Below are 25,535 nucleotides of genomic sequence, written 5' to 3' on the forward strand. Positions count from 1 at the left end.
GCGCATCGGTGCCAATGGGATATTTTTCGTCCTTTTCTTTCTGGTTTGTTGAAGAAGGACGTTCTCATTTTGATACTCCCGTAGTGTGTGCACTAGGTTAGGGTTAGGCCATAATTTTATTCCGAGTTTCCTTGTTTTAGTTTTATTACGATTTTGGTGACTGTCTGTATTAGCCAGGTGAATAAACCCTCTGCCCATAGGTTTCAGTCCCTTTACACAACTTGATGTAAAGCGCGCGAACAAAATTAGTTACTCCATATTGGTACACACACTCCTGGAGCGCCGTAATTTCCACTCTTTTTGCCGATATTGGCTTATTGCGAATGACATAAATGCAGCATTCATTATCTCTATCTGTATGGAAATATTTCTTTTCTCATTCATTATTAAATTTTCGTTAACCTTTTCTCTTTTTATGGCTGCCTTTCAATTTGTAATTATAACTAGTGCGAACGTACCGGTACGTGTGGCGATACCAAGATTGAACAACCGAACGTATAGCGTACACGCCGTTAGCTTGCGCGATTTTGATGACGCGATAAAATACCCGGATACGCAAGAATGAACAGTCCAGAATAGTTACAATGCCGGTACTATAGTTGAAATGAACGTCATGTATGATTCATGTCGTCTTGAATGTTGGAATATGATATACAGGCTTGTCCATGGGACATATATTTCTGTCCCATTCCCATCCCATAGCAATTATGCCTGTCCCATTTCATGGGATTTCCATTGGAATAAAATTCAATAAAAATTGTTAAATTTAGGTTTATCATCTACTAAATAGGACTACATGTACGAATAGACATGCAAAACAACCATCATCCCCTCCACGAAGTATATTATTAATGCTGAATATATTTGGGTCTTTATAACTAACAAGACAGTTATGCTCAAATATATGGACACGAAGTACATAAAGAAATGTTTTACCATCATTTCCCCGAAAATCCTACGGATTTCGTGTCCCATGGGAAATATAAATGTGTGCTGTCACATCCCATGGGACGTTTCCCATGGACAAGCCTGATGGTTTATTGAAAAAAAATCTATTTCAGTAAAAATCTAGTTGATATGAGAGTCTGTGCCATTTCATTCACTTTTGTTTCATGTTATTACGCTTTTACTGCTAACGAACTTGCATGCTAACGTGATATTCTGACTACCGGTAGCTGAGTAAAGTATCCTATGACTTATAACGATATGTCAGATAAAACAGTCCTACAACTTGACAAAACTATACGACCGCCGCGGTCGACGCACAGCTTTTACAGGCTGCGCCGCGTTGGCAGAATGTCACGGTCTAGGGAGAGTGGCGCATTCGGAAACACCACGCCCATTAAGGCTGTAATGAACGATTACCACAAATCCTTGCCATATTTATCATAAAATTTCTTCTCTGGTGACTACCCAAGTTAGGCTAAGGTCAAAATTTCAGGTACAAATACTACGGTCATTTGGCTAGTCCCCAAACACCCCATAATAGAACTAAAATTAGGAAATTTGCAATGAAATTAGCCCTAACCCTTACCTGGTACACATACTATGTTCAGGTGTCCTCCATTTTGGTTCACATACTTCAGGAGTACCGTTTTGTCTATGCCACTATTATTTTATCCGCGTGGGATAGCGGACGGATTCAAATGAATAAAGTCTGTTGGACACAAAGTGGACCTACGGATGGTTTTGTTTCTATTCGGGTTTCACTCGTTGTTGTTTTTGCAGGTTGAAGAAAATTGCCGGACCTCCTGAAGTATGCGTACCAGGTTTACCAGGTTAGGGTTCAGGTTATGCGACATTTTGATGCGCATACTTCAGGAGCACCAAATTGCCTTAGCAATCAATGATGATGATCAATGATTTCAACTTTTTATTACTTAAAGATGGACGAAACCGCTATAAGGCTTTTTCTTATAGTGTTAATTTTTTAATCAATAAAGGAGGGACACTCTTTCACTAGGTCACGCGTTACCGTCTCCATCGTGTTTTTCCATCGGTCTTTTCACCGACCATTGTGCGGCATTCGTGTTTATAATTTTGTCCATATCAGACAATTGTTTGCTCATCATGATTTGCAAAGACGATGGTAGTGGTGCCTTTGCTATCTAACTATAATGGGATGATTGTAGGGTATTCAGAAGCCCTCGGGAAGTAAACGAGAAAGTAGATCTCGCATAACACCCCATTTTGGGAGATTACGCGATGCCAAGTGAGACATTTAATTTGCTTTTTTTTTAAATTGACATAACCAAAAATTTTACGGATATTCCAATAGCTAATCTTTCGGCGTGCGTACTATTAAACACCATATATTCATTTACTCCGAAAGAAAATCAAATTATCCTCTCGGGAAACATTCAACATTACGGTCTGTTACACATTGCAAAGTTACCTAAATATTTCAACTTAATCTTTATTTGGAACGAGTAGGCCCATCGGAGAAACAAATCTTATTCGGAGATTATCTTCCCTATATAATGTTTGTTCCTAATTGGTGAGGTTTACGATTACAACAATCTATTCGAATAAACAACATTTATAAATAAGTGACCGATTTGAGAGGATAAATCCGAATTTAATTGAATGGCTTGCTATCCCGTTGATTATCATGATTACAAAATGAGTACACAAGATCATCAAAGTTATGCCCCTTCTAGAAAGGAAGAACATACCGGTCAAGTAACTGCGATGTGTATTCACTGAGGCAAAGAATGGTTAATCGATTTTAAATACTTAACCGTTGCAATTGATTTTGACCATTAACTGTCATCCCGGGTACTGCTCTTCAGAAGATTGCATTCAACTAGTAAATATTATTTCGCATATTTATATCATGTCATGTCAATGATATTTATCAAAACATTCTTTGTTGTCTTTATAATAAAACCAATCTCTAACGGAAACTGCAGGTCGATAAGAAACGTCGTCATCGAATAAAGGGCGCGGATGATTTTCTGGATCAAAATTAGGATTGTAAATATCGTCAAAGTTAATTCCGTACAAAGCTCTGCATAGTTGACAAATACGACCAATGCTTTTGCAACCAGGGACCCTATCTGGATCCATATTGTGCCACCTGTAATTAATTTGAATGTTAATTACAGGCATGTACCACATATTATAGTATATAATCTCAGCTTTGATTTAAATTTGGAATGAAAAACTGACAAATCTGAATCTTTAATGCTTGTAGCAACATGAGATACTTCAAAAACGTGGATACTAATCTACAATGTGGAAAGAAAAACTCACTGGAAGTACTCCAAGTAGGCAGTGTCGTTTTGATCTAGATATCTTAAATATTCAATAAGTTTATTCGATGTCTCGAAATCTTCTGCATAGATGAAAGATCCAGCTGGTGCAAACGCTAGATAATCTTCTTTGGTTGCTCCCCATACTACTGGAACAGTATACGAATGAAATGCGTTTTTGAAGAACTTTTCAGTAATATAGTCTTTACAGTGATACGAATTTTCAAACGAAAAATAAAATTTGTAAGACCGGATCGCGCGAAAAAATTCTTGTGAATCTCGTTTTGCTCCATCCGCAAATTTTCCCTGTTTAGGGAAGCACCCGCCGTATCCTTCCAATTCGTAACCTTTTGCGATGATTTGTTTTATTAACCTTATTCTTTGTTTTGCAACTGAATGCTGAGCACAATCTGAAACTACAGCAAGAGATTTTTTCGTTTTCAATTTGAGTAATTTTTCTGGCTTCGGGACATTCGTGCTTTTGACGATTGCCATGACAGCGTTGGCTGAATACAGTTTGTCAGGAAAGTCTGAATCCCTTCTATAAAAAGAAATGCGTATAATAGCATCAAAGTTAACAACCCCATGTTTATCTAAACATCTATTGTTTTGGGCGATTTAAACTATGCTGCTGTCACGGTATAAAAATAATGCGTAATTTAAATATTCATTGTTTTCTCCATATCCAGAATTCAATACGTAAAGAGCAGATTGGAAATGCTGGAGACAAATAGATACAAGTATTATACTACATTTTTCGTCTCGGTATTGCTTGCATTGCTACTTGTTTAGAGAAATAACCACTATGTAAATAATGGGGGAGAAAACAATGTGAGCCTACTTAAAGGTTGCAAATGAGCAACAGTATTTGAAATGCACTATTTCAAAAGCCTATTATATCTAATTCAGCAGCAGTAATTTATACTTACTATAATTACATTTTACAATTGAATCTTCGAAGAAGAATGGGATATAATAAATGATAAAGTTGATAAACTTTTCAGAATAATTCAAACAAGCGCATATTTGCTCATAATGAAAGTTTCCGATATTTTATCGTCTTTTGTCTATTGTGAAAACTCTGTTTGCTGCTGGTTGTATGCTTCAATTCACGAAATAAAACCGTATATGAGTATTGTACAAAAACATACCTATAAGTCATTGTTGCGTTAAATCCATATTCATCCTCGTAGTGCAGATTTTTGTGGTATTTGAATCGAACGGAGGCGGACGATTCCAGAGTCCAGTATACATATAAATGGTTGGGATTCCTAAATGACCAGAAGTCTTAATGTAAAGGATTCATAATATAGTAATTAACTTCAAACCAAAGAGTATTTGATGGAAAAATCATGATAGAAAATCTAATATTGATTTCAACACAATTTGATTACCCTTTACCTTATGTTTAACGCATGATTTCTCCGTCGACAGAAAAGCAAATTATAATACTAATCCTTTTTAAGAGTCTTCCTGCACACTAACACAAATTATTTCTGTAACGTTACAGAAATATATTTGTGTTAGTGTGCAGCAAGACTCTTGAATCACTTAGGATTGTTATCTCTACTTTTGCTACATCATCCTTGCATTATATGCATACGGATCCACCGGCACAAAAGCATCGAAGAAGGATAAGTAGTTAGTCTCGCAGAAACCAAATCAATAATCCTTTTTCAATATGTAAAAAAAATAAAGATTCTAAAATCTATCACCTCTTGGAAATTTGCCCTAACTGCAATTCCAAAGTTCAGTTTAGTTCTATGTATTTTTAATTTTCCAATTTCAGTCAAAAATAATGGATTTTCAGTTCGATGGGTGACCCTACTTTTGGGGGATAAAAAGTAGTTCTCTAAAATCTAAATCGAGGATTTATAGTTTTCCTTATGCAGACCACTTGATCGGATTTCAATCTACATTAAATCATTCCTTGTCATATCGGAACTGTGAAAGTCATTCACACATCGTTATTTCCAATATAAAATATCTTGAGATCCACAATATAGGCCGCCCGCGTAAGTTGCGCATTGATATACTAATAATGTGGTCTGGCAGCAGAATGGTCTGTCGTCACCTAGCATGGTATTCATTTCTGGATTTACTTCTTACCTTGACATAAGCGGCGGCATATTTTCTGGTGTAGTGCCAGTAAAGTAGACAACGACTGCAGCTGTTTTATTATCAGATATCTGAAATATATTAATAAAAATGAAAACTGAACAGTGCTCAATAAACTTAATACAAGTGCGGACACATCTTGATATTACATCTTGCAGACTATTCACTGTTAATTTTAAACTATTTATTTGAGATCAAAACTAAAGGAAAAGGCGATGTGCTCACCAGTGTTCTATTGAAAGTTATTTCGCAATTTCCACATACTTCGCGATTTACTCCACCTCCTAGAGGTATACCTGTTGTCCATATTACGATGATCTGAGAAATAGAAGGTGTCACCTTATATTAATATTTGTATATGGAAATATTAAACTTGTTTTATAGCTTCAATCAAAATATGTAATAAATCACTGCATGAAATAAAAATAACAATTTCGATAACCTTTATCTCATGTGAGGGAGTGGAGATTATATCATTTTGATGAACTAAAAGATGATACTGAACATGAAACGCGTTAAGCAATTATAATATACTCACTGTAAAAAGCATCATTACCCAAAATATTGTTTAATTTTGGAATAGTTAGATGGTCGTGTATCGAGTTAGGCAACATGTGTACATATATATAACACCTCGTAAGCTTCCAAATACGAATGTCTCAACCTCATCATGTACAAAAATACAGCAATACGAGCGACTACTATACCTTACAGCCTTAATAAACAGGAATTAAAAGTATATATAACCTTCTTATCTGTCGCTTGTTTGAGTCTTTCTTTGAGTTTATTTTGCAATGCAGTAATGTTGATAGCTGTTCCGTATTTTTTAGGCCACTGCTTTGTGTATTCACTTTGCAACGTGGAATTAAATTCCGTTGAATCAACCCCCATGGCAAAATATTCCGAGTAATTTTCGTACAAACAATTTCTCGACACAGCCAATGTCCAAATCACCACCGCGAGTGAAAGGGCTATAAAAACAAACAACTGAACTGGAAGATTCTTGGGGTTTGACTGCATTGCCAGGGATAATAGCAATTCTGAAATTTTGTTTCAAAGTTTTTCTCTCTGATCAGACTATCTCTATTCATCGCTTCAAGTTCAATCTCAACGATTTGTTCTCATTCCATAGAAAAAACTGAATAATAATTCTTGTAATATAACTACGCTGCCTGTAACAAAAGAATCAGTTAGAATTTTGTTAGCGTTACCTGCGCGGATGTACTGCTTGCAACCAAATTATCGAAATGTAGCCTAATTGTATCGTAACTACGCTACGTGTAAACAAAGAGATTTGTTAGAATTTTTGTTGAATTATCTGCGCGGATGTACAGCTTATAACCAAAAAATCATAATATAGTCTAATATTAGCTGACAAAGCTTTGTAAGTCTCACATATTGATCAAGCTATACACAAAAGCCGGACTGAAAGCGATCGATATGCGCCACTGCGTACTAGCCTGGTTGCTTTGTGACGACCGTTTCCTATTTGACAGTTTATCAACGCGCGATCCGTCATGTATAATTATGCATACCACGTACGCGAGTCTGACTTTTCAGAAATTCACAATTGACAAACGACTTACTTCAAAATTTCATTTGCCATTTGAGTCTAATGGCTTCAATATAAATACTTAGGGCCACTTAAGAAATCCGGAGTATTCGAAATCAGTTTCTTCGGGCGTACTTGAATACTTCATGCTTTGGATAGCGTTTACATAAGAGATGCTTAAAAAATGTATTGAGGAAATGAGTCTTTTCCTCTTCATGTAACCCTCCCGCGTAATTATGAGCATATATTATTTACACTGTCCAGAGCAAAGCAAGAAATACCTATTCAAAACTCGATCAAACCACGAAAGCACAAGCCACGAAAGAATTACCGTTCGTTTTTATCGAAGTTACACTCCAATGAATATGATGGCTAAAATATCCGAGCGTCAACAGTCTGTAACAAGAATTGGAATTCTTGAAAAGCAAACGGATGGGTTTCTCGTTGCTTCCGCGGAAACAATATTAAATATATAACCTTTCAATGTATATTTAGTCTCCGATTCATTAACACGTTCTGTCAAATATTTCGTTTATATTAAGCAAATTTAAAGCACAAACTCATAAGCAAAGAATAAGCTTGTTTCAGAAAATGTAAAACATGAATAAGATCAAACTACGAATTACTAGATTCACCGCCGTAATCCCGTGAACGAGGACTAACGGCTTTCACTATTTTCTATCCTTTTCCTTTTGAACAAATTCAGCTGGTAAACTGATCTTATATCACTCATATGCTGGCAAACCTGTAAGATACCCATGAAATAATTTTAACTGCAACAACAATTTTACAAATTGATATGTGTGTAAACTTCGTGTCAAAGAAAGCAAATCAACGCACGAGTGATTGAATTTTATAATTTATCTTTCTCGACAAACATTGAGTGTTTTCGAAAAAACCACCCCTCGTTATATATTTTGCTGTGATTTATTTTATAGAACCATATCCCTTTACCACATTTTCACTATTCGAGGGTATTTTCGAGTCCTGTCCATGGGAATTGGATTCCGATGGAAATGGCAATTATTTTATATAATATATTTACTCTCTCTTTTTTCTTATATACTTGTAAATATTGTTTATTCTGTTCACAAAATACTGCAACCAAACTCACAACCAAAAAATATTAGAAAAATGACCACAGGTTCCCACTGCTAGAAGCTGATGCGAAAATTGTTTTGCCCCACCTGTGTCATCGTCAGCAGCAGTAGAGTAAGATAGCAGTTGAGTAAGATACGGAAACGAGCGTTAACTGTCCTTGTTCTAAACTCTGCGTACATCAGATTGCATGTAACATGAAAGGAAGAAAGTAAATGGTTCAGTCGGATTACCCGATATAACTGAATTATTAGAAACAGTCTATGAGCAGAAAATTGATAATTGAATAGTATAAGAATGCCAGAAGTATGGTGAATTGTCATAGTTAGACAATACTTCTGAATTTTAAAGTTAACGAAGTCAAAACATTTTGTCGTTTTGCATGTCTCTCTGTGTGTACGTTCAATATGGGCTGGCATAAAATGGGACAGTCATAAATTTCTATGGGATGGCAAGGAACAGAAAATATGTCCAATGAACAATGGTATTTTTAATGAAATTTCACGTTTTAATGTAAAGAATAAAATCGTGATTATGACGTCACAGATGAATGCTGATTTTTGTTTAGAAATGCACCTTGCATTTTAAATTGGATTTTATTTCATTAATTTACCGAAACCCATATGCTGCTAAACGAATACTAAAGAAGATGGAAGATTTCAAAGATCGACTGAGACGAGAAACTGAATCACTTTTTAAAACGATTTTCCCGTCCAAATGCGAGAAGTTCCATAAATTGGTTTATGATCCAATGTTGGGACCAGATGCAATGCTGGCTATTAATATTACCGTAAATGAAAGCTGTAAAGCACTGAGAGAAGAAATAAAACAACGGGAGGAAGAAAGTAAAAAGATAAAAGATCGGTTTTACACCCCAGCTCAATCGGACAGCGAACTTGACGATTCCAGCGAAAGATGTCGAAAATTGAAGAGAAAGTTGAAACAAGATCGAGACGACGACGAAGAAAAAGAAGATATTGATCTTAGCAATATGGAATGTAACAAACATATAAGTAAGATAATTGACGTTCTCAAACCGGAAGTTAGAGAGTTAATTGAAAGTTGCAATACTGTGAAAACCTGGGTGCAACTGCAGATACCTGAGATTCAAGATGGAAATAATTTTGGAGTCGAAGTTCAGGAAGAAATCTTAGAAGAAGTGAGAAAAGTTGAGGACGATTGCAACACATTTTTGAAAACTATTTCTGTATACCATTTGACTCGAGCAGAAATGGTTTCCAAATTTATAAAATTTCCAAGTGTCGATGATTACGTTTGTTCGTTGGAACAGCTTGATGCAAAAGAGTTCGTGACATTGAGATTGATTGCCCTAGAACTCCGCAACTATTGTCTCGGATTACTGGATCTTTTTGAAAAAAATATGGAGAAGATTTTAACGCCGAGGGGAATAAATAACGTCCATATGTTGGTTTATTGATGCATTCGCTTGAAAACTAATACAGAGTATTTAAAATAATAAATTTTGCTTTTATCGTTGTTACGCTCATATACGCTTTTGTCATCTCTAGGTCGAAATTGGCGACGGATGCCAACTGATGTTGTATCGCGCCTTTTGTAAATCAAGTTAAGTTTTTTAAAACTGAATTTCCATCAGTGACTCAAAATTAAATTTTAATACTCAATTCTATAAATGTCCTCTTTCTATCTATTACTGCACGTCTATATTAAATTTTGCAAGTTATGAAATCAATGCAGTATAATTTGATTCCTACTGCACAAAAATTTTACGTAACGTTTCAAAAATCTTATTTCACACTTAATCAAACAACATCAAAAACGGCAGTTCAAATCATTTTGTAGATATTTAAAATCATGTTATAACTTTCGTATCGCGCATTTGGAAAATTTAATGATGTCTATGAACTTGAAATTCCTTCCAGGTACAGAAATGAATAAATAAATATATTTTCGAGTTTACCAAACTAATATTGTAATAAAAACGACATACCGATTCGGATCGCATATGACATTACTCAGATTGCTGCAACGCAAAATCAAATTTTATATTTACTTTTGAGAAATCGTTCATTCGGCGCCAACGAATGGTAATACATAAAAGTACTGAGAAGTTTACATTATATCTTCTACTACATTACAACTGTATAAATATGTTAACACTATCTGCGGGTTGTAAATCGTAATGAACATGTGTTTCAACCGAGTTTACAAATAAACTGCAAAGCCTAATCCTGACCCCGTTCCAATTTATAAATACCAATCTAGCAATATACTGCTCAATGTTTAATCCTAACCCCGTTCCAATTCATAAATATCCAGCTAACCATATATTACTCTGCATTCCGGGAAACACAATTGGGACCATTGACTGTTGGTTCTGGTTTCTGTACAGACTGCCCAGTGAGATTCAGACAGAAAAAGCAACTCGGTCGTAACTTTCAGCTGTGGAATTGAAAGAAATATGATAACTACTCTTTACTACTTGTGTTTTTATTTAAACTTTGTGTCACTAACATGGTTCAGTATAATGACATATCGTTACTTATTCGTGGTTGGTAGACAATGATGCCAACAGTCGAAGCGATTTATTAGATTAAATGTGTTGACTTTTAGTGACAGAAAAAACGTCAATGAAATGTCATCACAACAAAACTTAGAATTAACTGCCTCGTTGAGATGAGCTTCAGCAGTCAGGAAATAAATGACTGAGTTTTAAGCCACGCAGTAGTCGAAAATATTATTCTTTGACTTCGTGCGAAAAATAGTAGAATAAAGCCTATTTTCCAAATTTAAAAATTCGGCTTCAAATCTAGAAGTCAAGTACAAAGAGACTAATCAAAAAAACTAAATACTAACTACTCTTACAGTCTCGATATGCAAATATGTATTGAATATTTGTTTTTGCACAGATTTCTAATTACATTTCGGAGTCAAATACAACCATGTTCTCATTACTGCTTTTGTCGGGAATGCTGGCAAGTACCTTTTTACAATCAACGTGCCATCGGATGTGTTTGAATTACGAGTCTCCGACGTTGTGAGTGGATTTTTTATTCAAAATGCACTATTGGGATCGATATGTTTCAATAGATTTTTGTCGACATCGACGTCAACAACTTTTTGTCAAAGTTTGAACAAATCGAATTTCATTGAAATCAATGCAAAAAATACCATGCGTTTGCCAAACATATATATAGACTGTTCTCGTAAGATTTCATCACAACAATATGCTGTAAAAATTCGAAATAGATTTATACTGTGAAGTGTTGAATCAGAAACCTAAAAATGATACAGAATCCGCACAATTTCCATGAGCTCATAATCAAGAACCATTCTTTCCTAAAACAAAGTCCTGACTTTCTGCTTCAGCCAAACGTGTACTCGACTTATCGCTAACTGCCTCATAACGAAAATATTATTTTGAATAGGTAATATATCAAAAGTATATTTAATAAAACGTTTTTTTTTATTTTTTAAAGTATGGATGAAACGTTTGACCTGTGTCGAGATTTTCAAAAGTTTGGTTGCTGTACGAAACAAAAAGATAAGGAGTTGCATAAAAAATTTACTGCATTCGTGGACTTTCTCCCACAAGAAAATAAAACAGAGTGTTCCGATGTAGTCAGGGATCTTATGTGTCAGGTATATATAAATGAAACAATTCCTATTCAATTAGGTTTTATGGGGATGCTAATGTTTGTTTACATCACTGGCCAGATATAACATGCTGCGCAATAAGTTCAAACGGTTGCTGCCAACGTGTAAGATACTTATAATAACTAGAAAAAAGGGAAATACGATAATTTGAAGAGAAACTGAAATATTTAATTTGTCATCCAAACCACTAAAAATTATTTGCCGAATGAATATTGTCAATGGAATATGATGTAATTGATAATTATATTCCCACACTCGATATCATTAAAAGTTAGATTCGAAAATGTATACACTTACATTTAGTGGCATATTTCGAATCCATTTCAGGAATGTTCCGAATACTCAGCTCACCAATATGATTTAGAAAAGAGTGGTACAATAACCAGTTTACCTGGTTTATGCTGGGAGTATTGTCAAAATATATTTGAACAATGTCGAGACGCGCTACAACTTTTGACTAGCGATGAAAATCTTCTTGAACATTTAAGAATGGGCGATAACAATAGGTTCTGCCGAGAGGTTGCATTAGAAGATAGATATTATTGTTATCCATTGGAAGACGAATATGCAGAGGGAAACTTGGATTTCTACGAACTACCAAATGAAAGTACAACCTCTCAAATTTGTTTTCAAACTCATTTAAATCATTCCCTGCGCCGAGATATTACTAACATAATATATATATATATATATCAAAACAATTAAACAAATTGGTTGCTCATCATCAATATAGCTCACTCACTGAACACTGTAAAGTCCTTGGTAGTATCGTCTTTGCCTGATCTTGGTTGTGGAGTATTTAGCCTCTTTCAGAATGTAAAGATACGTAGTACACCTTTTATTCTTGACAGCTGATAATTCAAATACTGTATTCCTGATATATTTACTCACATAAAAACAATCAATATACCCACTGGTTGTGGCCCAGAGGATTGCAATTCAATTTGTCTAAAACATGAGCATTTCAAAATTCCATAATGTGCTGATAATAAATTGACCGAAACAAAGAAATGGAAACTTTTGTTAATTGTATGAACTGAAAAAATGTTAAGTTGTTTCCAAAAATATGAAAATAACTATAAATCGAGCAAGATTTTTACAAAATGAATTGAAGGTTCTAATTGCACATATGCGTACATAAGTTTTAGACTCTAATTGTACATGTGCGTACATGTAAGAAAACCCGTTTATTGCACGTATTTTTTAAAATATTTTCAGAACCCTGTACTCAACTTTGCGTAGAGGAAGTGGCCAACAAACTATACAGCCCTATTTCCATAAAACATGGCAAAGATAACACACACAGGTGAAGTTTTATGCCGGCAATCTATTTTTACATTACATGTTTCCGATATGATGAAGTCTAAATTAAACTCATTCCGCGTGATTTGACGCTCTAATTGACAGATCACAAACTCATATTTTACACTACTTGTTGTCACAGTTAATTATACCATTTTTTTTATTATTTCTTTCGTGCTTCGAAATGCTGTTTGTTTGACAGGTGGGGTCTTTCACTGATAAAGCATCACTAGAACTAGTTTTTTTCTTTTATAGACTTTTCATCGCTGAACAAATGGGTGTGGTATGGGTGTACCTTACTAACATGAGTAGAATCTTTCCACCATTCCTTAATAAGACATCTGATGTTGCGTGTAAAAAGAAGTAAGTGGAGTGATTCAATTTGAATTGTATTGAACTTAAATGATGGCATTATTAGGTGAAATCGACTGGAACCACGACATTTGAATCAATAAATTTTGAAGATTTTTCTAGACATTTGGTGCGTCTCTTAATTATACAATAACATTTTAACAGTCATGTGAATAAACATCAATTGAGTCAATATTTCGTGATTCATTATAAAACCATGCTGTTATTTTTAGTGGATACGATGAACGTGGATTTCTCGACATTGAATTTCATCCAGAACATGCCAGCAATGGCTTGTTTTATATCTATTATTCCACCTTGATAAATTCTGAAAACTTCATTAGGATAAGTGAAATGAAGGTTGGTTTTCTTATCTTTTTGTTGCAATCTAATCTTTTTAAGAGTGAAATTCGGCAGAGATTTAGTGGCGTTATCAGCGGAATATTTGCACTCGCAGAAATTTGCATCCATACGGACCTGAACCCAATTTTAGGTACTCATTAGTAGGTGTAGACAATAATTTAGGTCCGATTTTCCCCATTTTAGTTCCATTGGGAGTTCGGGGACTGTCTGTGTTAGCCAAGTGAAGATACCTTCTATCCATAGATTTCAGTCCCTTTACACAACTTGATGTAAAATAGGCGGACAAAATTAGTTCCTTTCATATTGGTACAAATATTTCTGGAGCGCCCCTCTTTATTTATTTCAAAACTTTCTGTGGGCTCCATTGGATTCGTTTTTTGTATGCGATTATCAAAAGTAAAAATTGCGCACCTTGTGGCGGTTCCGCTATCGCGATCTGGTGAGCAGGCAAAGTCGTGAAGACTTCGGTAGCGGTACCGATAGTCTACTGTGACAGATTAGATACACGTACTACACTGTTTTGACTTTCGTGTCCATATATTTGTGCATCGCCCTTTTGTTTTCTTGAATGAATCAGTTTAATTTGAATCTACTTTTAGTTCATACAGTTATCTGTTACCCATACATTGTTTCCATGAATACAAATATTTCAAAGAACCTTCATCTGTGCAAATTGCCGATATGCTACCGTTGTCGTGTAGACTGTGGAGTAGACCACCGGTAGCGATGAAATGTCCTCATTTCTTTAATATATAAATATACTGTGACAACTTAATCTCACTTGATTTTATTTACCCGATTTTTTTCTATCACTGCGCTTCGTTGAAAACTTTTCATTGAACCACGTGAGAGCTAGGTCAAGTTATTTTCACGGTAGATGCATCTTGGCTTTGAGTAATCCAGTTGAAGTGGTGAAGACCCCGTTCATCTGTGGTTTGAATGGCTCTTCAAAAATCTATAGTATGAGATATTATGTGGATAATTGGTAAAACTTTACGGTACTCAATGGGAACAAGACAGCGATGCTCAAATATACGGACACGTGCCCCTTACAAGACAAGATTTAATTGTCTACTTTTGCCTTTATTAGTCAATGTTCCAGAACAGTCATGTTCCTATTATATTCCATCATTTTTGTTAAATATTCTCTAATACTATTTCCTCCTAGCATCTCTATATATAACTTTTCCTACTCATAATTTAATTAACATATATGTGTAGTCCCACTATATATAGCTGTAGGAAATTCTCCACGTAGTTATCATCGTTTTGATTCATAATTTTAGTCTGCAATTCTCTTAGTTGTATTTCTCATATAATCACTCATTTTCATGAATTTTTGTTCTCAATTTGGTTTTTTATTTATTTATTTATACTAATATACTTTCCTAATTGTTTGACGTCATCTGCCGCTGAAAAATGGTGTCGCTCACTCTAATAGCCTTTTCGCGACTCCTCGTCCATTGCGGTTAAAATATTGTAGCTTTTTTCAATGAATTTATTCAATTTTTATATTTTGTTAATATGTAAGATGTTTGTTGCACGACGGAAATAAATATCTGAATCTGACGAAAACAAAAGCGAAGCAGTCGTCCACCTTACCTTTTACATTACCGGGACCGTCAAAAACTCCTTTCACGTAACACGACAGCGGTCAAAGAACCGCTAAAATTAATTTGTATTCATTTCAAGAGGTCAACACACAAAATTTAGAAAAGAACACGAATCACATCGAACCCACAACAAGTTTTGAAAATAAATAAAAATAAAACCTTTTCAGCAAAAAGTACAATCTTTAATCACTGAAAATTTCAAAGCAATTACTCAGGTAGTTAATCAAAAAAGCGATTTTTTCTTCATACGGTAACAACGAGAAAAAAATACCAACAAGAACAACAACATACTAACAAAACGTCCATTTCGTGTTCAATATCAGTAGTTCCATAAAAAAATCCTATCCTATTATTAGATATTATAACTTGGGTGTCGCTACTACATTCCTAGTTTTGTTTCCCCTTTATTAAGTAGAACTTTCTGATTATTCTTTTTCTCGAATATTGTATACAATCGATATTTTACTGGTTGTAAAAAATAAACTTGACTTCACATACTAAATACCAGACTGCGTTTTTAAACAAATCCATATCATCGCAGGTGTCAGCTTTCGATATTAATCAAGCCGATCCTGATTCCGAAAGAGTTATTTTGGAAGTTTGTCAACCATTTGAAAATCATAACGGCGGACAATTGTTATTTGGAAGCGACGGTTATCTTTATATTTTTGTTGGAGACGGTGGGCATGCCGGGGATCCGCGTGGATTTGCACAGAACAGGTATATTAATAGAGAAATAGTAATAAATTAGACTATATGATATGCATGGATAATATATAAGAACCCGAGAGTATCACGTAATTTGAAGTGTTCAACTCGATTGATTTATACTAAATTAATTTCAATGCCGAATTTTATTCGGATCTTTCTCCACATTAACAAACAAAATATATATGCTAATATTATATATATACATAATATTATATGCTGGAGAATATCGCGAGGGTATATATATATATATATATGCAGTCTGCTTGTCAGTTGTCGTTTAAGACTCTTTCAACAATATATTGCTTTGTGTCAACTTGTACTATAATGATAACAGAAAGAGAACACGCCAAACAATAGTCGAATGTTCTAGATTGGTAAATTTTATTTAAAATTCTTATTTTCGGAATATTTCAAATATCGCCAAATAATTCACATGGTAGTGTATAAAAAAGTTTTCTTGATAATACATCAGGTTATGTCTTTACAGGACCTCACTTCTTGGAAAAATACTACGCATTGATGTTAATACGAATACAACCTTTCAAGATCGGCCCTATGCGATTCCCTCCGACAATCCATTCATTTCTGACTCGAACGTAGCTCCGGAAATATACGCCTATGGATTAAGAAATCCTTGGCGATGTTCAATAGATTCGAAAGGTAATGCAATTCGCTGTTATTCGATTTACTCTTTGGGAGACTCTTATTCCCAGTCGTTCTGTTTGTCTGCCTTTATGCGTGTCTGTGGCGTCCAAACCAGCGGTGTGCAACAGGCGGCCCTCGTGCCACAACCCGTCCCGCCGAGTCATTTAGTGTGACCCTTGCCAGCACTCCCCATGAAGGATAAAATACTAATCTGACAGTTTATGTGGAAAAAGCAGCTCACATGGGTAAAAATACATTATGTTTTTGCTCTTGTCGCTGAGTCAAATGACCCTATAATAAAAAACCTATTTTTTCGTGTGGCCTATAGCTAATGTCTGAAGTTGGCTATATGGCCCATTGACAAATAATGCTGCACATCCAATCTAAACCGTTGAACGGATCTGGATGAAATCTCGTCAAATTAGTCAAAAATTGAACCTTAAAAAAAACCACCCTCCGCGCAAGAAAATATTCTTTCGAACCAGTCGTCTTTCATTTCGATAGTCCCATAAATTGGGAGAGGATTGAGACTTTCAGTAATCATTCAATTATAAGCCACAGCTTACTTTTAATAACGCAAGGATGTCGTCCAATAACATCTTTTCCATTACCTGCAAGTAGGCGTAATCATGAACAGACGCGTACCTCAAGTATCAGTGGAGATCCATTTTTGGAGCCTACCGGCTTGTTTTGTCATTTATTACCAAAATATATTCCACAAAATAATTTTGAATGCTTCTAATACTAAACAGAAAATGTTAGGGAGCATGTTGTGTGGTGCAGTGTTAATGTCTACTACCACGAACGGTAGCTTAGCTACAACAATATTTCAACATACAAAACGAATCCTGCCGTCCTGCCATGCTTAGCGTTGTTCCTCGGGCTTCGCGAGTTTCTTGCGTGAAATATCTTATGCTCCTGTAATTGCAATGCGAAAACATATTTTTGTCACACGATGGTCAAATCTTTTTGTACTTCTAGAACTTACCAACGGACGTTACCCGGCTGTATATGCCGTTTCAAGTTCTTGGTTTGTTTGCATCATTTACCAGACCACTGCATCTTTCCTAAGGCTCAAAGTCATTGCAATTCAGCTATTGAAATTTTATTATTTCATCTTCTGCCAGACAGAATTATTTGCGGCGACGTCGGTCAAAATGCAATTGAAGAGGTAGATATCATCGTTAAGGGTGGAAATTATGGATGGAATGCTTTTGAAGCAGATGCATGCTACGATGAAAAAACATGTAAAGACCAAGTAATGATCGGTGAGAATTGACTGCAGAATTGAAACAAGTTTTGTGACTGCTTGCTGTTTTTTTCTTACGCCATAACTTATCAGAATACGCGTTCGACGTTATCAATTATTCCCGGTTATATTTGCTGGAGCATTTTGATATTTTAACGTCTATTGTTCCTATGTTTAAAACTGCTAAATTTATTGTATGCTGTAAATAAGATTTAACAACGCCCTTATACTGACAATAGCTATCAAATTGAATGCCCAGTCTGAAAACTATTAGGTTGACGACTAGTCATTTCTTCTACTGTATTTAGAATCCCATATTCCACCGATTTACTCCTACAATACATCAATTGGAAAATCAATCACGGGAGGTTATGTATACGAAGGATGTCGGAATCCTGGACTCAAAGACAAATACATACTTGGAGATTTCATGTCGGGGTAAAATATATGGTCAGACTGCAATAAATTTGAGTGAATCAGACTCAGACTATTAAACATGATATTTCACGAGGAAGATTTTATCTCACACGAGTCATTATCTACTAAGCTACGATGGAGATTGTACATATAGCGTGACGCTTTCTAACTGGTAAGGAATTCACTCCCAGGAAGGAATTTGCTGTACTATCGCTGATATTCGTTAGTTCTTTATTATGCCATACTATGATATTTATGAACGCATTATAAATTCCCTGGATTGCGAAAAAGGGGAATATGATAACAAACGTTAGAGCCACTGACATATCGCTTTGATATAGATCCGATTACTGCTATTCAATTGAATTCCCTCGTTGTAAAATATTGCCATAATTTGTATTCTGTTTTAAATTTGCTTGTTCATATTTGTTGTAGGCGAATGATTATTCTGAAAGAAAATAAATTGGGAAAATGGAGACCTAGAAATGTATGTATGTCGAAAAAGATATGCCGACAACAGGGGAAGGCACACAAGTATCCTCGCCATATCCAGACCTTTGGCGAAGATGAATCTGGTAGGCATTTCATTTAAATTTAAACTTTCGATATGCTCTTTTTACATATTATATCTAATTTTATCTACCATTATCATGCATGCGGACACACGTATAATATCTCTACATTAGGACATCTTCTTTCACACACACATCTGATCAAATAAATCTATAAAATTTAATCAACTATGGAAACCGTCAAATAAAATTGCACGAATTCTATATATATATCGATACTGTGGATACTCATTTTACAGGAATCTTATAACCTTTGATTACAGGGGAAATTTACTTTGCTGCGACAATGAATCCGAAGCCCGGGCATCGGGGTGGAAGGGTTTATAGACTGTCACATGCCTACAAAACCAAAAACGCTGACGATTGCAAATCTACGGGAACTAGCCCAGTCTTACTATGGCAGGGAAGCAGCCTACAGGAATATCAACCGACACCAGGTAGTTTGGAAGTTATGTTGCACACTGCTACTATACTACGCACTACAAAAATTTCCGATTTTAAAAATTATTTGTGCCTTGCAGATAGAGAGGTAGAGACGCGATTGGTTGGAGCTGGACAGGGACGAATTGCCACAAAAGGACGAGTAGAAATCAGACCTCGCGGTAAGAAATGGAGCACCATATGTGGCAACAACTGGAATTTAAACAACGCTCACGTGATTTGTCGCATGTCTGGGTTTTTGAAGGCACGGGAATTTTCTTTCGCCGAGTTTGGTGTGGGTCGGGGTATGGTTAGGTTCGAACATCTAAATTGCAAAGGGGATGAAGAGCACATTGACGAATGTGAACATAGTGGGTGGAAAGCTGCTTCTTGTTCACATGAAGATGATGCCTCTGTATGGTGCGAAAGCTTTATATTCACTGAGGAGCCTCAGGCCAATGACTAACATGAGTCTTGACTCTGGTAACAATCGGAGTGATATATATATGTAATTTACATTGTAAATAATTGAACCATTTTAGAAATTTTACCTCATTTGAGATAATGTAATAAAGCCAGCTGCCATTAGGAACACAGTGTAGCAGAAATTTGTCCTACCTTTTCATTTGTCTTATCTTTTCTAGATGTACGTTGTTGCTAACATACTAGTCGTGGCCCTGAGGAAGGGTACAAATGTACGCGAATTTGCTGATTAAAATGCCATGAGTATAAATAACATGCTGGTAAATACGTAAATGGGTACAAAGTCATTGGAGCAAAATAAAACTAATTAGCTGCCATTGCAAAGAAACGTAAAACAGTAATCTTCACTTGTTAAAACACTCAGAATTATCTTCTTCATAAAACCATTGACTTAAATGATCTACTGTTCTTGGTGATACACTGTTTGTGAACATAGGACGTTTGGGGTTTGATGGATCGTATTTTGGATTGTACATGTCATCAATATTGATACCGTGCAGAGCTCGACATATTTGACAAAATCCCCTTGCTCTGTTATATTGTGGCATCTCACTTGGCGCCATGTTCACCCACCTTGAATTGAGAGAGGGAGAAAATTAAATTTAAACCGGGGAGTTAGTTGGGGATAAAAATATAGGGAGGGCGAGTATTTTCGAATTGAAGTTATCAAATGCATAGTTTTCCGGATTTCATTAACCAATTAGTATAATCCTAATGAATTCCAGAAATGGATATTATACATATATATCGGAAGGGTTACATGTGATAATTAATATTCACTCAATGTTCACTAACAATCCGGATCTGAATGTTATTTCAACGATGCCTGAATATACCATACTGAGATTAAGAAATGTTGTATGAACCGCAATCTAATACACAGTTAATAATCCCCTGTTTCATCTGCAAATTGCATTTACCTACGAAAGTAAAATTTTGCATATTGATTAATGACAGCCGTACCTTAGGTATTCCATATATGCTGTGTCGTTTTGGTCTAAATAGTTCAGGTATGCAATTAGCTCTTCTGAAGAATTGAAGTCTTCCGCAAAGATAAAAGAACCGAGCGGTGCAACTGCCGCATAGTCTTCTTTTTTTGCACCCCACACTACGGGTACAGTTAATGAGTTGATAGCATTATTAAAAAACTTTTCCGTGATATAGTCTTTACAGTGGTATGAATTTTCGTACGAAAAATAAAACTTGTATTTACGTACTTCTTCCCAAAGCTTTGACCCTTTGTAAAATTTCCCCCCTTTGAAACACGCACCATAGCCGTCCACACGAGAGTTCAGTTTCATTATATCATTGAGCAAGTTTAATCGCCTTCTGGCTCCTGGAGTATATCCACAATTCGATACTATTGCAATTCCAAATTTAGTTTTCAAAGCAAGTAACTGATCAAATGTTAGTTTATTTTCTTGCAGTGTATCACTGATTAAACGTTTTCCTTCATAACTCCCATAGAAGTCCGAATCTCTTCTGCAACAAGATTTCATATTTTCAATTTCTTAATTTAAAGCATTAACATGTTCGTCACAAAACGTTATATTAGGTTTGTGAAAGATCATTAGCAAACAAACAAACCTTTACTTAAAAATGTATGTCATAGTTTCAACTTCTACTTAGGCTGGCTACCGGCTTGCATCAGTCATATGGAAATGATTTTAACGTTGATGACTGATTACACTCTAGCTATTGTACAACATTTTAGCATTTATATACGTAGATCGACAATTATTACATTAAAAGACAAAACGATGTGTTAAACAAATGTTTGCATCCAATTTTACCTGTATGTGAAAGTTGCATTAAAAGGAAGAGATTCTTCAAACTGCAAGGAATGTCCTCTTACATTTCGTAATGTAGCTGTTGACTCAAAGTCCCAGTAAATATATAAATGTTTAGTATTCCTGAATAACAAAAACAGTCTTTCACTTAATAAAAAGATGAAGGATTACAAGAGTCTGATCTCATCAGACCTTTTGTTGCAATATCGACCACCCATTAATGGGTCAAACTGTAACCCAGTCATACAAATTGCACGTTCGAGACTGTGTGAGTGATTTTCGCACCTATTATGTTTCATAATGCACCAGTACCATGATTTGTAAAGTTAATTTACCAAACTGATCTTCCCGTTTCAAACACATTTTTTTTTCAATAGACAGACAGAATAAAGAATTTATTCATAAATGGAGAAATTCAATAAATCAAACCTTGTAGGTGGCATGTTCTTAGATGATATCGCATCAAAGTGAAATAGTAAAGCTCCTGTATTTTCGTCTACAATCTGTTATTTTATAAGATTACAATCACAATATTAAATTATGAACAAATACAGTTGAAGCTGCAATAGACTTCCTCGAAAAAACTAAGGCAGTCAATTAATGTAAATCTACGACGGATAAGGTAATGACAAAAGACAGATGGAATTATGAAAATTTAAACTGAAGGAAAGGCAGAAACTATAGCTATAACATTTCAAAAGTGCTATTAGAGTAAAACAACAAAACAAAACTGAGTATCATAAATCTTTTCAGTACCTTGGTGAGTTTCACATGTAATGTGAATGTGTTTTTAAAGGCAAAAGAGCAATGCAATTCAGTATCGCTATTCTCACAAATGAACTATACATGCTTTCAAACCGATGATAATACTATGCGTGTATATTCTCTTACTTGAGTATAGACTATAGAGCAGTGGTTCTTAAACTTTTTCGAGCGCGACCCAAATCTGAGTTTTATGAATACTCGCGACCCAATCCTAAAAAACGCAAAATGTGTTTTTAATGTTAGTACAGTTTGACTCAAATACAGACAACTATTTATTATAAACAGTCCATTGACTCAGTGAGATTGATAAAACTGAAATTTCCTTTTTCATTATATCTTCAATACACTATATTTATTTTACTTAACGCAATACGCAAGTTGTCACGGGTATCGAAAGCGATTGCGAGCTTAGTTTAGAAAAGGCGTCCGCTGTCCGTCGCAAATACGACATCCTAGCTGGCCTTCGGTATCTCTCGCAATATACAACTTTTCACTCGTCACATGTGCACGCACTGCTTCGTTCGCGGTAAATGGTGCCTCGAGATGAAGTCACATTTTCTCTAGATATTGAATAATCTAATGTCGAAAAGCGAGCTTTTTCATTGCGTCGTCTATTACAATTTTCATTACCAAAAAGACACCCATTTTTGGTTGTTTTAATCCACTAAGACGACATTCCACGCGGTCAACACAACGACAAGCGACGTGCATGGTTACCGATACCATAAAAATAATACACGTGACTGGCATATCAGAATTGTGATGTAACAATGAGCTCAAGACAGTTCTTTCCGTGAATGAAATTTTTTATTTCATTATTTTTAAATACCAGAGTTTAGAAGCTAAATTGAAACATTGGGAAAGCTGAAAATTCGTCCTTCTCCTCTTAGATTGCCCTTGCATTGACGACCTTGTCGCGACCCATTTTTAAACCTTCCGCGACCCATGTTTGGGTCGCGACCCATACTTTAAGAACCACTGCTATAGAGGGTACATATGGAATGATATGAAAATATTAATATCATAATAAAAAAGTCAGCTGTCAGAATATCGACACCGTGTGATAAAAGGTCTCTAACCTACAGTTATTATAGGAAATATCGAAAAACTAACGATCTACCTTAGCTCTGTCATATGTCACTTCACATTTTCCGCATTTCTCTTCATCAACCGAATAAGGAGTTTTAACTCCGAACATTGGAATCCATATTAATATTACCTGCAATGAATAAGCTTTGAATTGGTATAACCACGCTAGACCAAAGCATGTGGAAACTAATAAATCAGAGTATATCAGAGGGTTTTACGAGGATTGTAGTCAGGGATTTCCTCGATCTGAAACCCAAAATAAGGACGGCTGGAAAAATGTCCGCATTGTGAGCAGAAATAGCTGGCTTTCCTATGGCCTTCATGTTAATGTCACAATCACAGACGTCACAGTGTGCGAAGCACTCACCCTTCAACAAGCTTCGTTTAACTTCGGATTCATTCCCTTACTCATCACGAAAAACGTTCTTACATTTGCTCATTTTTGAATTTAGGCGAAAATAACCACCACCACGACATAACCTAAGGATCGCCACACTAACAATGCTTCATGCCCCTCTGTGCCTTGCTTCTTTGTGTTCCAAATTAGATTGTGTTGCCTTTATGATGCGACAATAAAGCTTTGGCGATAAGACAAACAATACAAAGCTTCCTTTATAAAATAAGGACACGCAAGCAAAAAATAAGGACGCAAGCTAAAAATAAGTCAAAAATGAAGACAAATCTTAAACTAAGGACGGTATGGAATTCCTCATTGTAGTATTATGTACAGGTTCTTAAAAAACTGTATCTTAGGCCCATACCTTTTTGTTCTTGGCGGTTTTCAATCTTCGGCTAAGTTCTGACCGTAAATCATATGAAGCCGTTTCCGTAGAGGCTTTAGTTATTTCATTGTATATTTTGCTGAATATGGCCAATGGTGGCTGACTAATATGGTTTAACGGAAACGACAAGTTTTTCGATCGATAGTCTACGTTAAGGCTGGACTTAGTGTCTGCTTCGAATTCTGTAGCATTTTTTCCAATTAGTCTTTCTTTATATGAGTCATAATTCATCCATTTCTTGTGATCATCACTCGTTGAAAACGAAGTTGAAGAGTACATACTTTCCCACCTCTTAACCATACTGATTTCTAATAGTGTTACAAACACCGCTAGACAAGTAATCACTTTACATTTTGTAGAAGTCACTTTGTTATTATCTTCGTAAATCATTTTGCCGGAAAAGCGATGTCCCCTATATTTGGATGAGAATGAATTGAAAACACAGTAAATCGTTAATAATAAGGATTATTGCTAGGCAATATTTTTTGTCCCAAAAAAGCAAAGCGATAAAACATAGGTTACATCTCCCATTGAAATTATAACCAGTGAGCAGGGATGGCCAATTCGAATAAAGTATTCGAATGTATTCGAATATCTCGTCATTCGAATATCGGAATTCACGTTCATAAGAATATCGGATATTCGTATGACGTCGCACATTTTCGACGCCGCTTCCAAGACGTTTCCGTTGAATGAAAACATTCTCGATAGAAACTTGCGCGTGATTGTTTTCATCACTCATCAGCGTAACGTGTTATTTAGGCCCGTAAACGCCTTTACGATTGTGTTATTTTCTCTAAAACGAAAATTTTCCACAAATTTGTTCCACGATAACGATAACATTTATTTTATTTTTGTACGCGCACAGGATTGTGAATCTGGTAAATACGTTTATTGGCGGCGAGTTTCTAAAGACAACGCAACTTTTTGATTGAAAAGCGGCAATTTAAAATACTGAAAATAAAACCGTAAACAACATTAGTTTTATTGAGGCCCGCGAAAATTTAAAAAACGCTTTTCTAGGCAGTGAAAATCGCAAAATTTCGTGTGCCTCTGGCACACATTATGTTTGGTCGGCGTTTAGAAACATATCGTCACTAATTGAGGGCGGGATTTGCCTGATTATCCATTACTGTAAATTGCCGTCGAATATTTTCGGGTTAACACGATACAAGGTTTGAAACGCGACTTTTTCCCTGGTTGTGAGGATGTATATGATATAATTACCTAATCTAAAGTATATTCAATCAATTTTATTGTGATGAAATAAATTTTACTCTGAGATATTTTACTCTGAGCATTTCGATCGAGCGGAGTCACTGTTA

At 35.5% G+C, this 25,535-nt stretch overlaps 4 protein-coding genes across 5 annotated transcripts; 2 read left to right on the forward strand and 2 right to left on the reverse strand.

The window, feature by feature from the left end:
- Positions 1-2,678: 2,678 nt before the first annotated feature.
- LOC120326234 (4-galactosyl-N-acetylglucosaminide 3-alpha-L-fucosyltransferase 9-like) lies at positions 2,679-6,560 on the reverse strand. Its single transcript, XM_039392490.2, has 6 exons — positions 6,120-6,560; positions 5,598-5,690; positions 5,364-5,443; positions 4,406-4,525; positions 3,256-3,795; positions 2,679-3,079 (listed from the first exon to the last, which is right to left on the reverse strand). Exons 1-6 carry the CDS (start codon positions 6,390-6,392, stop codon positions 2,845-2,847), a joined length of 1,341 nt encoding a protein of 446 aa, XP_039248424.2. The 5' UTR covers positions 6,393-6,560; the 3' UTR covers positions 2,679-2,844.
- A 2,062-nt stretch (positions 6,561-8,622) lies between these two features.
- On the forward strand, positions 8,623-9,538 carry LOC120326690 (proteasome activator complex subunit 3-like). The gene has a single exon (XM_039393016.2). The coding sequence runs from the start codon at positions 8,672-8,674 to the stop codon at positions 9,458-9,460; it is 789 nt and encodes a 262-aa protein (XP_039248950.1). The 5' UTR covers positions 8,623-8,671; the 3' UTR covers positions 9,461-9,538.
- A 1,394-nt stretch (positions 9,539-10,932) lies between these two features.
- LOC120325784 (HHIP-like protein 1) lies at positions 10,933-19,767 on the forward strand. Its single transcript, XM_078111562.1, has 13 exons — positions 10,933-11,038; positions 11,481-11,643; positions 11,986-12,265; positions 12,877-12,964; positions 13,216-13,323; positions 13,545-13,671; positions 15,829-16,007; positions 16,486-16,658; positions 17,771-17,911; positions 18,201-18,330; positions 18,745-18,884; positions 19,145-19,318; positions 19,403-19,767. Exons 1-13 carry the CDS (start codon positions 10,944-10,946, stop codon positions 19,765-19,767), a joined length of 2,163 nt encoding a protein of 720 aa, XP_077967688.1. The 5' UTR covers positions 10,933-10,943.
- On the reverse strand, positions 18,897-24,771 carry LOC120325786 (glycoprotein 3-alpha-L-fucosyltransferase A-like). Of its 2 annotated transcripts, none has more exons than XM_078112207.1 (6): positions 23,796-24,122; positions 23,460-23,558; positions 22,004-22,077; positions 21,578-21,697; positions 20,748-21,266; positions 18,897-20,357 (listed from the first exon to the last, which is right to left on the reverse strand). In XM_078112207.1, exons 2-6 carry the CDS (start codon positions 23,535-23,537, stop codon positions 20,129-20,131), a joined length of 1,020 nt encoding a protein of 339 aa, XP_077968333.1. In that variant the 5' UTR covers positions 23,538-23,558; positions 23,796-24,122; the 3' UTR covers positions 18,897-20,128. The 2 variants fall into 2 exon arrangements, with proteins under 2 accessions (XP_077968333.1, XP_039247885.2); XM_039391951.2 differs by lacking the exon at positions 23,796-24,122 and adding an exon at positions 24,190-24,771 and having other exon boundaries at positions 18,899-20,357.
- Positions 24,772-25,535: the final 764 nt, after the last annotated feature.

This window comes from Styela clava, chromosome 4 (assembly GCF_964204865.1).
Source record: "Styela clava chromosome 4, kaStyClav1.hap1.2, whole genome shotgun sequence".
Classification (NCBI taxonomy): domain Eukaryota; kingdom Metazoa; phylum Chordata; class Ascidiacea; order Stolidobranchia; family Styelidae; genus Styela; species Styela clava.

Coding starts and splice junctions, on each gene's coding strand:
- LOC120325786 (XM_039391951.2), bottom strand. CDS start 24,600: ATGATTTACGAAGATAATAACAAAGTGACTTCTACAAAATGTAAAGTG. Junction 23,559..24,189: donor AAACCGCCAAGAACAAAAAG/GTATGGGCCTAA, acceptor TATTCATTGCAG/GTAATATTAATATGGATTCC. Junction 20,358..20,747: donor GCATATATGGAATACCTAAG/GTACGGCTGTCA, acceptor TCTCAATTCAAG/GTGGGTGAACATGGCGCCAA.
- LOC120326690 (XM_039393016.2), top strand. CDS start 8,672: ATGGAAGATTTCAAAGATCGACTGAGACGAGAAACTGAATCACTTTTT.
- LOC120326234 (XM_039392490.2), bottom strand. CDS start 6,392: ATGCAGTCAAACCCCAAGAATCTTCCAGTTCAGTTGTTTGTTTTTATA. Junction 5,444..5,597: donor TAACTTTCAATAGAACACTG/GTGAGCACATCG, acceptor AATATATTTCAG/ATATCTGATAATAAAACAGC. Junction 4,526..5,363: donor ATGCCGCCGCTTATGTCAAG/GTAAGAAGTAAA, acceptor CTGGTCATTTAG/GAATCCCAACCATTTATATG.
- LOC120325784 (XM_078111562.1), top strand. CDS start 10,944: ATGTTCTCATTACTGCTTTTGTCGGGAATGCTGGCAAGTACCTTTTTA. Junction 13,672..15,828: donor TTAGGATAAGTGAAATGAAG/GTTGGTTTTCTT, acceptor ATATCATCGCAG/GTGTCAGCTTTCGATATTAA. Junction 17,912..18,200: donor TAAAGACCAAGTAATGATCG/GTGAGAATTGAC, acceptor TACTGTATTTAG/AATCCCATATTCCACCGATT.